The sequence below is a fragment of the Tamandua tetradactyla genome, chromosome 6 (genome assembly GCF_023851605.1).
Source record: "Tamandua tetradactyla isolate mTamTet1 chromosome 6, mTamTet1.pri, whole genome shotgun sequence".
Classification (NCBI taxonomy): Eukaryota; Metazoa; Chordata; class Mammalia; order Pilosa; family Myrmecophagidae; genus Tamandua; species Tamandua tetradactyla.
The window spans coordinates 6,399,548-6,413,739 of record NC_135332.1 but is presented as its reverse complement, the minus strand read 5'-3'; the positions used below and the strand labels follow the sequence as shown (position 1 = coordinate 6,413,739).

The 14,192-nt window shown below is 38.0% G+C and overlaps 1 protein-coding gene across 1 annotated transcript in view; it reads left to right on the top strand.

Moving 5' to 3' along the window:
* Positions 1-12,968, top strand: part of PITPNC1 (phosphatidylinositol transfer protein cytoplasmic 1) — a 269,957-nt gene extending 256,989 nt beyond the window's left edge. Inside the window, exons 9-10 of the mRNA XM_077163621.1 lie at positions 8,995-9,113; positions 12,856-12,968. Coding sequence (XP_077019736.1) covers positions 8,995-9,113; positions 12,856-12,861 — 125 coding nt within the window. The 3' untranslated portion in view covers positions 12,862-12,968. The remainder of the gene's footprint in view (positions 1-8,994; positions 9,114-12,855) is intronic.
* Positions 12,969-14,192: the final 1,224 nt, after the last annotated feature.

Sequence of the window (14,192 nt, the reverse complement as noted above, 5' to 3'; positions counted from 1 at the left end):
CCTTGGCCTTTTCCTAAGTCACATTGAATTTGTTCTGAATGGAACCTAGATTACATTTTAGTGTTCTCCTGTCATTGTGCCACCCGTTCCCTCTTATTAGCAGAAGGCATTAAATTTAAAGTAAAAGGATACGTTCGGCTGATTGGGCAAAGATGAGTCTTACTAGTATTTTTACCTGTTTCTAGACCACGTTTAAAAAGGCATGATCCTGTAGGCTATGTGCTTTGATTTTTTTTTCTTTTCAATTTTCCAAGATTTGCACCTTTGAAGAACAAATACAATTTTCTGGGTCTGTCCAAATGCAGACCTTTAGAAGAGGTCTTTTGAAAAGTTAGTATTTGCTATCTTGTCACACCCACCCAGAACAGATCTCTCATCCAGCAGCTGTGCTGGCATGCCACAAAAACCTAGCTCTCTAGGTTAGCTTCCATGAGGCAGGTGGAAGGAGTCGCCATGATTACTTCCACTGATCCTTAAACACATCTTTGTGGTTGTTTTTCTGGAAGCTCTATCAGATTCTCAGAGGGAACACAGACCCACTCCTAAAAAGGTAAGGAACTACTGGTCTCTCCTATTTGACACTTCTCCAAGCTCATGGTTTCCTTGTCACCAACACCAAGGGAGTATGAAAAGGATATTCAGAGAATTACAGGCTCAAACTGACTAGAGTTTGGCAAAGAGGCCAGGCTAAGAATGTGCCACTTTGAAAACTAAGAGGTAGGCCACATTGATCGTTTTCTTTATAGTGCCAGAATGTCATAGGGGACTTTTCAGAAAAGGTGAGAGCCAAAAGGATAGACAAGAGGCTGATCAAAGAACAGGAAACACTGTAAGACTTTAATCAGATAAGAGGGTTTAATTAGAGGTAAGGTATAGAAAGAAAAAAAGATATGGGAGGGCAAAGAGTATGTGACCAGGTAGGGGTACAGAAGAGGAGGGCTGACTCTTTTCTATCTTGGCCAAGCCTAGGCCAAGGAAGAGACTTAAGGATTTTCAGTCCAAAAAGGAAGGGAAAAAAGTGGAATTCTCAGATCATTACAGGGTCAAAAGCTAGAATAATTAATCAGAGGAAACTGAAGATCTCCATTTCTGGAGAACTGTAGGAAGAGAACACCTACCTATTTGCTATCTTTAGGAAAAAACAACATCTAGTTGGGTTAGGTGGAGGCAGTTAACAACTCAAGGAATCTATTGACCGAAAGTCCTTTCTGTAACTCAGTGCAGAAAAACAGCATGTGGTTTAATGGATGTGGGTCATCAGGTTGCCATAAACTCCCCAGTGTGTTTCTCCACCCCCTATATATACAGTCATAGCCTCAACCAAAACAAGGAGCCCTTTCACTCAGCAAGGGGTCTGAGAACCACCCCATCAATTTCATAAAAACTACTGCAGACATCATCACTCCCAGCAGAGCTGCTAGAAAGAAAAACAGTGTCTCCCTCATTACACTGATGCAGACACTCAGTCAAATGCACGGAAATGGCCCCTGTCCACATAATGCCTTCTCAGCCTCTTATTCCAAGGTTAATGCTGGGAAGCGCAAATGGGCCTTTCCAGTAAAAGGGTATGTTGCTGTTACCAAAGCCAGTTGACCACCAGAATAGCCCTTCAGTTTGAGGTACCTGAAGTTGCTTATTTTTCCAAAGTCTATATGGGCTCAAGAGGCACTTAGCAGTAAATGCAGAAAAGGTCCAATGTAAAGAAATGCTTGCCCGTAGCTTATATCAGGGGTTCTCGAAGTGAAGTTCCTGAACCAGCAGCAGCAGCATCACCTAGAAATTTGTTAAAATGCAAATTCTCAGGCCCCACTCCAGACCTACCGAATCGGAAACTCTGGGGGTGCAGCCCAGCAATCTGTGGTTTAACAAGTCCTTCACATGATTCTGATGTACATCGAAGTTTGGGAACAACTGATTACAGCATGGGCTGAAACCAGATTGGATTGCAAGGACAGTTTAGTTAATCAGTCCAAATAGGTTGGACTAGAGAATAGTAGATGTTTTCAGGGCCAACTGCTAAACTAAGACAGTGAGAATTGGAAAAAGGCACCGCTTTATACAGATGAATGAGAAAATGGTATCCCTTCTGGGCAGACTCAGCAGGTGCCATGGTGTTCTAGTTTGCAAGCTGCTGGAATGCAATATACCAGAAACAGAATGACTTCTAAAAAGGGGAATTAATAAGATACAAGTTTACAGTTCTAAAGCCATGAAAACATCTAAATGAAGACAAGGCTATGAAAATGTCAAATTAAGGCACCAGCAAGAGGCCACCTTCACTCAAGAAAAGCCAGTGAAATGTGTGGTTTCTGTCTCAGCTGGAAGGGCACATGGTGAAGTCTGCTAGCTTTCTCTCCTGGCTTCTTGTTTCATGAAGCTCCCTAGGGGTGTTTTCTTTCTTCATTGCCAAAGGTCTCTGGTTGCGTGGGCTCTAAAGCTTTTTCCAAAATGGTTCCCTCTTAAAGTGTTCTAGTAAGCAACCCCACCTTGAATGGGTAGAGATACATCTCCGCGGAAACCATCTAATCAAAAGTTACCACCCACAGTTGGATGGGTCACATCTCTAAGGAAACGTCAAAAAACTCCCATGCAACGATATTGAATCAAGATTAAAGGACATGGCTTTTCTGGGGTACATCCCAGATTCAGACTAGCACATTAAGGTTCAGGGCTGACTTTTAGTTCACCTCCTCAACTGCAAGTTTGCACAGTGCTCAAATTTGCACACTCCTAAAAACTGCACAGACTCAGAGTGCTGGACCTGGATATCTTTCTTCCTAATTTGACTTGCCACCTCCAGTGCTTAATTAAGGGACAAGAAAAAGGACATTGTAGAGGGTAGTGATGATCTTTCTCACCCCAGGAGTGATTTTGCTTGTGTTTTTTTTTTTTTTGAGTTTGAGCATTTGGCCTAAACAGATTTTATTCTGCTAATGTTCATTGTCAAGTGTAACCATTTCCATATTGGAGGAGTAGAGTCTGTCTTTCAAAGCCGGGATTGGTCTTTATCCACGAGCCTTGGTTCTTTCTGCATGACTGGAACACTAATCAGAGAAGCAACACATTTCAGAAGAAAGAGGAGGTGGATATAAATAGGCAGCCCCGCTTCACAAAAGCATGGCTTTGCTTCACAGTAGTTTTAAAAGAGGAACACAGAAGATTGCCAGAGGGCAGTTGTGATTGAGGGGAATCTCATGAATGTCTTTGAAAACCTGACCATTCCAAAAAAAAAAAAAAAAGGATGGGAAAGAGTTCTGGTTGAAAGAGATGAAATTACTTCTCAAAAGTAACTTAGAAACCAGCCAGGAGTCCCTAGAGCAGACCTAAGAATCAGTGAAGAAAGCAAGCTCAAGGTGAAGAAAGAAGCTGCTTAGGGCCAGCATAAGCTGTTCTGTTCCCCAAGCCAATATTTTCCAATGGCCTCTTCTTTCCTGAAATATGAACTTGAGTACATTGGTTCGTATGCAACATTGTATGTGTTTGTGTGTGTGTGTGTGCATATGTTCACCTTTGGGGGGAAGGAGTCTGAAGCTTTCTATCAAATTTTCAAAGGAATCTTTGACCCACCATGACCACCGCCAAAAATCAAGAGCTGTGAAAAAAGTCCCAAGCTATAGATTGCAGTTCTAGATCTTATACGGGAAAATTATGCACCAAGCCCTGAAAATTACCTACTTTCTGTACAGAAAAGCATATCCATCCCTAAGCTTTTTAGAAATAACAAGCATGCATTGAATTTATTATAATCATCATAAAGAGTTTTTAAAAATGGTGCTGTCCTGGGCGGTGCAACGTGGTTCGGTGGCAGAATTCTCACCTGCCATGCCAGAGACTTGGTTTCGATTCCTGGAGCCTGCCCATGCCAAAAAATAAAATAAATTAAAAGAAAAGAAAATGAAATAAAAATGGTGCTTCCCAAAGGATGCCTGCCTTTTGCTAGGGCCAAAGGAATATCTACTCTAATTCATGACTTCTGGAACCCTAACCCCGAGCCCCTCCTCAACCCAACCAGTTGTTCAAGACTTTCATTTTGACTTATAGTCAGAAAAAATTATTTCTGTTTAGGCTGAGGAGCCTGGAAGTGGACAGAAAATGTTTGAAGAAGGAAATAAAGCATGATATGCCATTAGACAGGTCATTGAATTGAAGTATAAGGCTCTCTTTTTAAATTTTAGCTGCTGCAGCTTGCAATACAATAAAGGAAAATTCATGCTTTCAAACACTTTGTTTCAGAACATTTATAGTTTCTCTGTATATTCAACTAACTTCCATCTCAAAGGCCTTTGAATTAATTTTGAAATGAAATGCCTCCATTTCCTAAGAAAGGAATCTTCCTTCTTTAAAAATAAAATGACTGAAAGAAAGTTGCCACCACAGACAAAGTTTAAAGTGGCAGGCTAGGAGAAAATATTTCCAACATATGTAGCCAACAGTAGATTAAAACCTGTAATATATATAAAGAGGTCCTATAAATCAAAAAACCAACAACCCAGTAGAAAAAAGGATAAAGAACCTGACTAGGTAAATCATAAGAAATGCAAGTAGCCAATAATCTCACTACTAAAATCATAAGAAATAGAATCAAAACAACAAGATGATGCATTATTTTCTCACCTGAGAGCAAAACGTTAAGAGATTGGTGATGTCCAGTTTTTTGTGAGGAAGAAATGGGTTCTCTTATACTATTGATGGGTGACTAAACTGGTTCAGCCTTTGAGATAATTATTAGCAATTTCTATAAAAATGATAAGTACAAATAACCTATGACCCAGCCATTTCACTTCTAGAAATTTATTCTTAAGAAATTCTCACACATGTGCTTATGAATATATGTACAAAAATATTCATTGTAATGTTTATAAAAGATAAAAAATTTTAGCTCTCCCAATGTCCATTAACAGGAATACGGTCAAGAAAATTATGATAATATACCCATACTATGTAAAATTGTGTGCAATGGTTTAAAAAAACACAATAGTTCTATATGTACAATATGGAAATATATACATTTTTCATCAGTAGAAAAGGCAAGTCAGAACAATATGTTTAGTTGATTCCATATATGTAAAAATAAATAAGACTGATGTTCATATACATAATAATATACATGTGATTCATAGAAGGAAAAAAATCTGGCAGAACATACTTCAAATTTTTAACAGTGGTTACTTTCAGGAAAAGGCAGAAGAAGGAATAGGATTGGTGGAGGAGGCTTTTAAAAGGACTCTAACTCTTTTCTCTATATTATCCAGTACCATTTGAATAATTTTTATGGAACTTGATTCATTCATTACTTGAGTGGTTCAACAAATAAATAACTGAAAACACTATTTATGTTTTTAAAGCAGAAAATGGTTGAGGCAGGTCAAGCTTCATATAGTTGAGGTATATTTTGCTCTTTTCACAAAACCTTTATATCCTGGTTTAGGAAACCAAAGAAGATTAAGAAGATTCCTCAATTAACAAAACTCCAGAGTTTTTTCTTTGACAAAGCTAGCCCAGTGGTAGAGAAGAAGGTTCTGGTACCAGCCCCATCACCTGGCAAAGGAGAAGGTTCCACCTCTCGGGTCCAATGTGAACTCTACATCCTGGCATAGGATGTGTGAGAGCTGCCTCTCCCCTCACCTGACGTAAGGAGAAAAAGGAAAGGAAAGAAGGGTTTCCAGAGAAGGTGCGGAAAGGAAATCTTGTCCCACTGAAGTACAAGGAGGACATTTTATTCCACCACCACTACCCCAATACCTCCCAGTGCCAATTACATCAGTTCACCTCTGTTAGCAAAGTTTCAAAGGTATTAGGGTACACCTCTCTTAGAAGAAATACTGTATTTATTCCAATAGTCTCTTAAATCAGGCAATTAATTAGCTCAGGTGTTTTTAAGAACCCTTATTTAAGAAAACCTCTAAGTAAAATTCTGACCTTTCAGAAATCCATAAACTAAGGGCTGATTGTTTGCAAATTTGTTTACAAATTATTGGCACAAGTTTCCTTTTTAATTAAGAGTTTCTCTGTTACTCGTAAACAATTGTTTGCTGGAAGCAAAGAGATATGAACCTAAATTGTTAGAAGTCACTCTGATCATTGAAAATCAGTCAGTAAGGAAGAGGAATTATCTCTGAAAGTATAATCTGTCATTGGGCACATATAATTCAATTTACTAAAAAATTGATTCATAGATAGAGTTTTAGCTAATATACTTTGCAGAAGCAAGACGAAGTACATTTTACCAGATAAACTGAATAGGAACGTTTTCACTTGATTAGGCTTTCCATAAATTACTAAGAATATTGAAAATGTTCACATGATTTCTATGAGCATTTATGGTATCTGGAGCTACTTCACAATTTAGACAAACATACTTTCCTTTCAGCCTCAGTGGGGACCAAATTATCATCATCTTTTAGAGAACCTACCCCACTGGAAATATTAATTCTTATGCTTTAATTGAGAAATTTTTTTCCTTTTAGATGAAATTTTCTGATACTTGGTGGTTTTATTCATTTTTTGTTAAATAAGGGATTATGTTTCTATAGTGGTCAGAAATTCTAGAAAAGTGCCTTTTCTTTACCAATTCCAAAATTGATGTTATCCATCTTCCTAAAAATAATAGGTTTCTAAAATACTAGGGTTTTTTTTCTATCTTTTTTTTTTTTTTTTTTTTACATGGGCAGGCACCAGGAATCGAACCCGGGTCCTCGGGCTTGGCAGGGAAGCATTCTTACCTGCTGAGCCACCGTGGCCCACCCGTTTTTTTCTATCTTACACAAGCAATGCGTATTTGATGTAGAAAATTTAGAAAATATAGATTGAAGAAGAAGAAAATGAAAAATACCTGTAATTTAAATTCCTAAAAACAAAATGTATGCTTTTGGTCTTTTTTTTTTTAATGTGTGTTTTTCTTACAAAACTGATTTCATACAATTTGAACAAATTGTTACCTCCTATTTCTTTATTTGACAATTTATCAAGAGTCTCTCTCCATAGTATTAAATATTAGTCGACATCATTTTAAACTATTACATAATAATATCCATTCCTTGGGTTGTTTTCCATTTTTCACTGTTATAAACAGGGAAGCAATGAACTTCTTTTAGCTAAATCCTTTTTCACGTTCATAAAATTGTGTCTTTGAAAGCACAAGGTCACAAAGTTTAAGCCCCTCTCTTAACATTGAGATAATTGAAGATGATGATTTCTATTGAGATTTACAAGGACAAAGAAACTAAAACTCCTTTGCTTTTGTTTTCCAAATTACTGTCCTATCATTGGGAGTGGGGGTGGGGAGAAATGGTCTAATGAGCCTACGAATTGGGAAAAAAAATTTCTTAATGTTGAATTTAGTATTCATTCCAGGTATATTTGTGTTTAAGAAATTTTAATAGCTAGCCATTGAAATTTAAGTGATTGTATTGAAAGAATGTGCTATTAACTAAGATGCATTTGCTTTAGTCACAAAGCAGCATCTCTTTATTGCTTTCTGGTTACCTCCATTTTCTAAAAGAAAAGCATGCTCTTTGCTTGGCCAGATTGCTACTTAGCATCCTTGATACTTACATTGCTTATGGACAGCATTTTTGATTGACAATTTCGAGGTGCAGAGGGATCATTGGCGAAGTAAAATAGCCCAAGTCTGGATTTAGAGCCGCACTCCATCTTGGCCCCAGACCACATTAAATTAAATCATAAGCTTCTGGCAAGTCTGCCTCTGGAAATGAAGAGACTCTCACATGACACATGGCATGATATAAAAAGACACTGAACCACATGATACAGAAAATACTTAGGGAAAAATTCCAGCTGTGAATACTCGCTCTAAATCTCTGCCAAACTAATTAGTGATCAGGGTGGTAGATTAAGCAATTGTTCAGCATACCTTCATTGTAACGAGGTGTGAAGTTAAATTCTGCCAAGAGAACAACAGAGGAATGCCCACCTGGGGAAACTGCTGATCACATGCAAAATAAGCAAGGATTGGGGTGGGTGTGGGGATAAAACAAGGGGCTGGAAGTGAGACTAATTGTCATTTTTATACATTTCACATGCTGAAGATGGATGGGTTTCTTGTTTAAGGTTTTTTAATCAGTTGGATTAAGTGTCAGTCTTGGTGCTGTTGACACTTTGGACCAGAAACTTCTTTTATGGGGAGCCATCCTGTGCATTGTAGGATGTTTCTCTCCCCACTCGATGCCAGCATCACCCTCTCTCCAGCTGTAACAACCAAAAATCTTACCTAACACCCCACCACTCTCACCATTTAGAACCACTGGATTAAGAGATTATTATCCTGAGATACTGAAAAACCACAAACTCTGGCCAAAAAAATTATAATCATGTCATGTGCCATTTTATTTATAGATGAGTGTGGGTGGAAGTAGTGCCAGCCGTCTTCAAGCTGTTAGGCTAGACTTGAAGTTCAACAGCAGACCTGAACTAATCTGATACCATGTATTCCGTGTGAAAATATATCTCTGCGTGAGAATTCCACACATCTCAAGGGTTACCAGTGAACATCATTTCTCTGCCTTCCATGGCATGTTTCCCATAATAGCAATGAAAGTGTCCTTTCTGTTGTTGAATGCATTAAGTGAAAGAATCTCTAAATCTATTCTGAAAGGTATATGGAAGGTAAGTATTAAACCGAACAAACCCGAACCCCTATCCCTAAGTGATCTTCTAACAATGCTTTAGGAGATCTCCAGCTAAGGCACTGCCCATGTGCTAATACTTTTCAGCTACCTAGCTCACTTGACAGAAACACCCCTAAACAATTTCCACTCTTCTCTGTTCAAAGGCTGTTTTAACTTAACTTCCTTGCACTTACTCCCCCTTTGGCTGGTTTAGCTAACTTTATGATTTACTGTTCATAAAGTTAGTGAATTCCCTGCTTTTTAAACCTCTCTTTGGCTTCTGCTAAGTTACCATCTTTCCTTCAAGTCTCCCATTGAAAGTTTGCATTTAATAACGCAAGTTGCCAACGTCTTGACCTTCTTTCAGATATGACAATGGATGATGTTCGAGAATACGAGAAAAATATGCATGAACAAACCAACATAAAAGTATGCAATCAGCATTCCTCCACTGTGGATGACATAGAGAGCCATGCCAAAACAAGTGTATGTAGTACTTTTAAAGCATATTGTCCACCCTTTAGCAAATGCACACATTAAACTGATCTTTGCAATATTGCAGACTTCCAGTCCCCACCCTTCCTCAAAAACATGTCGTTGCTCAGAGGCTGTTGGTGAAGAACCTGAGCCGGGTCTCAATTGGACACTGTCAGCTCTCACTTCCAGATAGTCCAGTTCTTTAAAGCCACTTGACTTGGGAGTTATTTCAGTCATAAAACCAAGAACATGGAGAGTGGAAACGTTTTGCAGTCCTAGTAAAACTGCCTGCACCATGAAAGAGCAGAGGGGTACAAATGGATGTCGTATGTCAACTAGAACAACGCGTCAGTAACTTTTCAAAACATAGTTAACACTCAGTTATGCAAAGGAAGGCTTCTGGCTTATCTGCTATTTGGGGGGCCTTTACATTTGCTTTGAAATGCTTTCTACGACTCTTTATAGCTGTTTTGCCCAGTCCATCCCCTTTTACTGAGGTTAATCTCAAGATTGGGCTGCAATCTGTGCTTCCACACTGCCTGAGCATTGAAGGGAGTGGTGAGTGCAAATGTGCTGGGTTGCAGAGTGAATCTAGCCTGGGACTTGAGCCTCAGAGAACTTCCAGATTTTATACACGTTGGAAACCAGGAACCAACTACATGTGTAAGCCAACATTTTATATAGTTATCTCTCGGTCATTCATGCTAATGAAGAGAAAAGGCGAGGCAGATAATAAGGAAAAATATATATCATCTCCAAATCATTTATCTTTGTCTTCACTAGAGCTGTGATCTCTTTTGGAGCCAGCTTGAGCCCTCATGTCCATTAGCCCTGGTCCTAGAAATATTACAGACTAGATTCTCTTTAAAGTGATAATGTAGAAAATTGAGAGGTGGCTAGAGTTGCAAATGGATGCTTTAGAATTGTGAAGACCTTTTGGTTGTACTTGGGAAGTTTTAAATTAAGTTTGTAGAGCATGTCTTGGGAACGTGTCCTACCCCTGCAAGGCTCCTGTGCTGCTGTTTGGATGCATGTGACTGCCCTTGAAGTTGAAGTGGCCCTAACTCTTCCTCTGCATGCAGTGATTGGTTTTGGAGAAAATTGTTCAGATAAAACTAAGGTTTTCCTCTCTATCCACAGACCAATATGGCCCTCCTTCCAATACATCTTCCCCTGTCCTGCCTGTTTTAAAGTTAGAAATGCTCATTAAGAAAATTGTCCTTAAATTTCCATCACTTTCAGTTACCTTTTCTTTTAGGAATGTTAAGACATCAGTTCCCCCCAGCCGCTATCAGAGAGCTGCTCACTGTAAATATGACCAGAGAAAGGAAGCCAGAGGAAAGGGGGAAATGCCACATGTTCAATGGATAATACGTGCAGTGCTTTTCTCATTCTGAGTTCTTGCGGTTTATGGCTTAAGGCTTCTGACTTAATTTCCTTTCAGTTTTACTATGATTACCACTGTTATAAAGTCAATTTATTATGTAAAAGGTGATACCTAGAATGGTTCTTTTTGTTCACTCTGCTGCATTACACCAGTACAGGAGACCCCACCTCCTCAGAAGTTACTAAGTGGTTATTTTCAATCCTTACGTTGCCCTTATTCTTTGGAATTTCATGGATTTGGGGATCGTTTATTTTTTCCCTCTTTCTCCTCTAGCATAATGAAAAACAGTTTAAATCAAGAGGTTGTTGTCCAATGGAAATAGCATGGGTGTTAAAAAAAATTTAAATCATCAATCTGAGCAGGGACTCAAATTAGATTGATATCATGCAAAATTAACATCCTTGAACACGACACTAAGAAAATAAGTCTCCTCTTCAAATGAGCAATTCCAAAGCCTTCAAGGAAGGGAACTCTAAGAGACTCTGGGAGTATAAAATCAAACATTCTGTACTTTGGATGATTTCTGCCCCCTGCTGGATGTGTGGAGAACAGCAATCAGCTATTTGTTTAGTCTAAATTTTCAATAATAACCCTTTGCTATAGCGGAAACATATTCCTATTTGCTGAAATTTTTCTGAGAGTCTCAACTTTATTTGAAATAAGTACTCTCCTTTTAAAAAGCCCTTAATCTCATTTCTTAGCTTGTTTAATATTCTTAATAATTTTTTATAATCCGATAAGTTTACAGTTATGGTTTTTCTTGATATCTTCTAAATTTCATGTTATAGCTGCACAATTGTAATTCCCTATTTCCTGTTTAAAAACTTTTTCCTGTCAGAAAATTTTAATTATTGTTTCCAGAAAATCCTCCTAAGGATTTTGTTTTATGAAAAATTGTTCTGGTTTGCTCGTATGTTGAGACCTAATGTTTAAAACAGTATTATGAATATTCATTACACAGTTTATATTGTTTCACGCTAGTTTACTCCTGCATTATCAGCTCATGAAGTTTCAACTACTAAAGTACATGGCAGAGAATAAGAATGAAAAGTGGGCCTCTAAGAAACGGAAATAAATGTACAAAATCCACAACAGCAGATTTAGCCTTTTACTCAAGGATGGGCCTCTGAGGCCTCCACTTAGTGCTTATTCGAATAAGTCCAATTACCTGGTTTCTCTGTTCCCCGCACATTCATGTTTCAAGTGGCAAAGGATACCAGGGATAGCCAGACTGAAAATAATTAATATTAGTAATAATAATAGCAGCACAGTTCCTGAGAATGAGAAGACACATCCAGTTATAAAAAGTAAATAGCAACTGAGAAACAAGTCATCACTATATTATAGTATGGTGATGTATTTTCAGTATATTCTGTCCAAAAAGTAGTAAGTGTATTGTATAATACATTAAATACATAAGGGAAAGATTTACATTTAAATTTTTTTTCACTTTCTCACATAATAAGAACATTTCAGGTATTTGGAAAATCTACACAATCTAACAATGCCTGTTAAATGAGACATCACTGACTTTTTCCCAGTCTCAAAGCGTGAGTGAATAAATTCCCATTGTTAAAGCTAAAAAAAAAAAAAAGAGGCATCACGGCATTTATTTATTGGATTCCAAATGATGCTTCTTAAAAAAAAAAAAGACATTAAAAATTTCCTTAAGAAATGATTCTATTTGCTAGACATTTGCAGTTGTCATTGTCTTATTTGTTTTTTAAGTTGAAACAATTAAAACACAGGTCTCAGTCAGGGTAGACAGTAGCCACAACCTTTTTTGCACCCTCAGAACACAAAAATTATAGTTATGGATTTAAAAGCATGTTGAGGAATTCTGATGATTTACTTGTTTACTCTACAAAGGTATTCTCGTACTTCTGTGTTCTAAAGTAGACAATAAAATGTATCATTGCAGGGCAATTAGTTGTTTTAAGTACCTTCCGTTTATGGAATAGTTGATGAGATCTAATACCAGTTATGTCCAACAGTACACATGTGCACATGCATACTCACACGCATGCGCACACATACACACACACACACTTCCCGGAGGGTAGTTGTGTAACTTTCCTGTGAATCCTCATTCAGAATACTTAAAACACTTATTGAAGAGTGCTTTGAAAAGTCTTGGATGGATATTCATACAGGAATATTGCTTTGGGGGGGGTTGCCTAAAGCAAAAAGAAAAAATTCAGATTGAGCATTTAAATAATAATTTGGGTTTGTTATCTGAAGAAGCCCCCCTTGTGATGGAGTTTCTATATTTCCTTAAAAATACAAGCATGGTGATAAATCTGTTTCTATCTCTTGTCAATAATTGCTCACAGTACTTTGTTTTGTTTTGTTTTTTCTCTAAAGACATGACAATGGATGAAGTCCGAGAATTTGAACGAGCCACTCAGGAAGCCACCAATGAGAAAATTGGCGTTTTCCCACCTGCAATTTCTATCTCAAGCATCCCCCTTCTGCCTTCTTCAGTCCGCAGTGCCCCTTCTAGCGCCCCCTCCACACCTCTGTCCACAGACGCGCCAGAATTTCTGTCAGTTCCTAAAGATCGGCCCCGGAAAAAGTCTGCCCCAGAAACTCTCACGCTTCCAGACCCTGAGAAAAAAACCACCCTGAATTTACCTGGCATGCACTCTTCAGATAAGCCATGTTGGCCCAAATCAGAGTAACTTAATATGAATATTTCATGGGGTTTTATATTTTCATTTTGGGTTTTTGGTTTTGTTTTTGTTTTTTTAAAGAATCTTCTGATATAAAGAAAGACTGCTTTGTCACTCAAACATGTTCTTTCGATCTCTGAGTGTGCATGAGGTTAAGTGATTTCGCATATAATATGAATCCCTAAGTATGCCACACATCACATTAGATGTAAGAGGGAAGACTTGCAAAGAACAGAAGGAAACTTCCATAGCGACAGCTATAAGCCAGAGAGTAAGCCTTGCAGTTGGGCCTTTCATGAGGGCAACATGGACTTCATGGGAAAACAAATGACAACTTTGCATCACTTTTTTTACAAGATGTGGTAAAATAGGGAAAGTTGATTTCCTCCCACCAAACCTGAAATTCTCAAAAAACACTCTCAGGCATCACATACACCTAATGGTTAAATTTTGAACTGCTGATCACCAATACTTGAATACCAGTAGTTACTGAGATTCCTAGTTTGGTTAGTCTGACTCAGGATTTGGGGCCTAATTGACTCTAATTTTTACAAAATTTTAATTATCAACCTATACAGGCTCCAAGTGCAATTAATAACTTATTTATACCTTTCACAGAATTTAATAAAGATTCCACTTGTTTCTGTCTTTTAATAACTTTCCCCTCTGTGCCCTTGTGGCCTCAGAAATCTTTAAGAATCCATGGGTGAATGTGATCATAATTGACTGATTGTGGAATGCTTTCGTTTAGGAGACAAGAGGCCCAGGTGAGGCAAACATCTTTTTTTCTCTACAGGTATCAACAAACCTTGACTTGACAGCTTCCATCATCCACTAAGATTCTCCGAAATTACAATTCATTGAGTAGAATTCATTGATTATTTGCCCAATCCAAGAAATTCAAGGGTAGAGTACAGGAACTGGGCTTTATCACTGTCAGGAAATCTGGTGCACAAACTTTAAAAAGGAGAACTGTCTCCCATTGTTTTACTCTTAATGATATCCTCCAAACTTCCCTGGAATGGATTG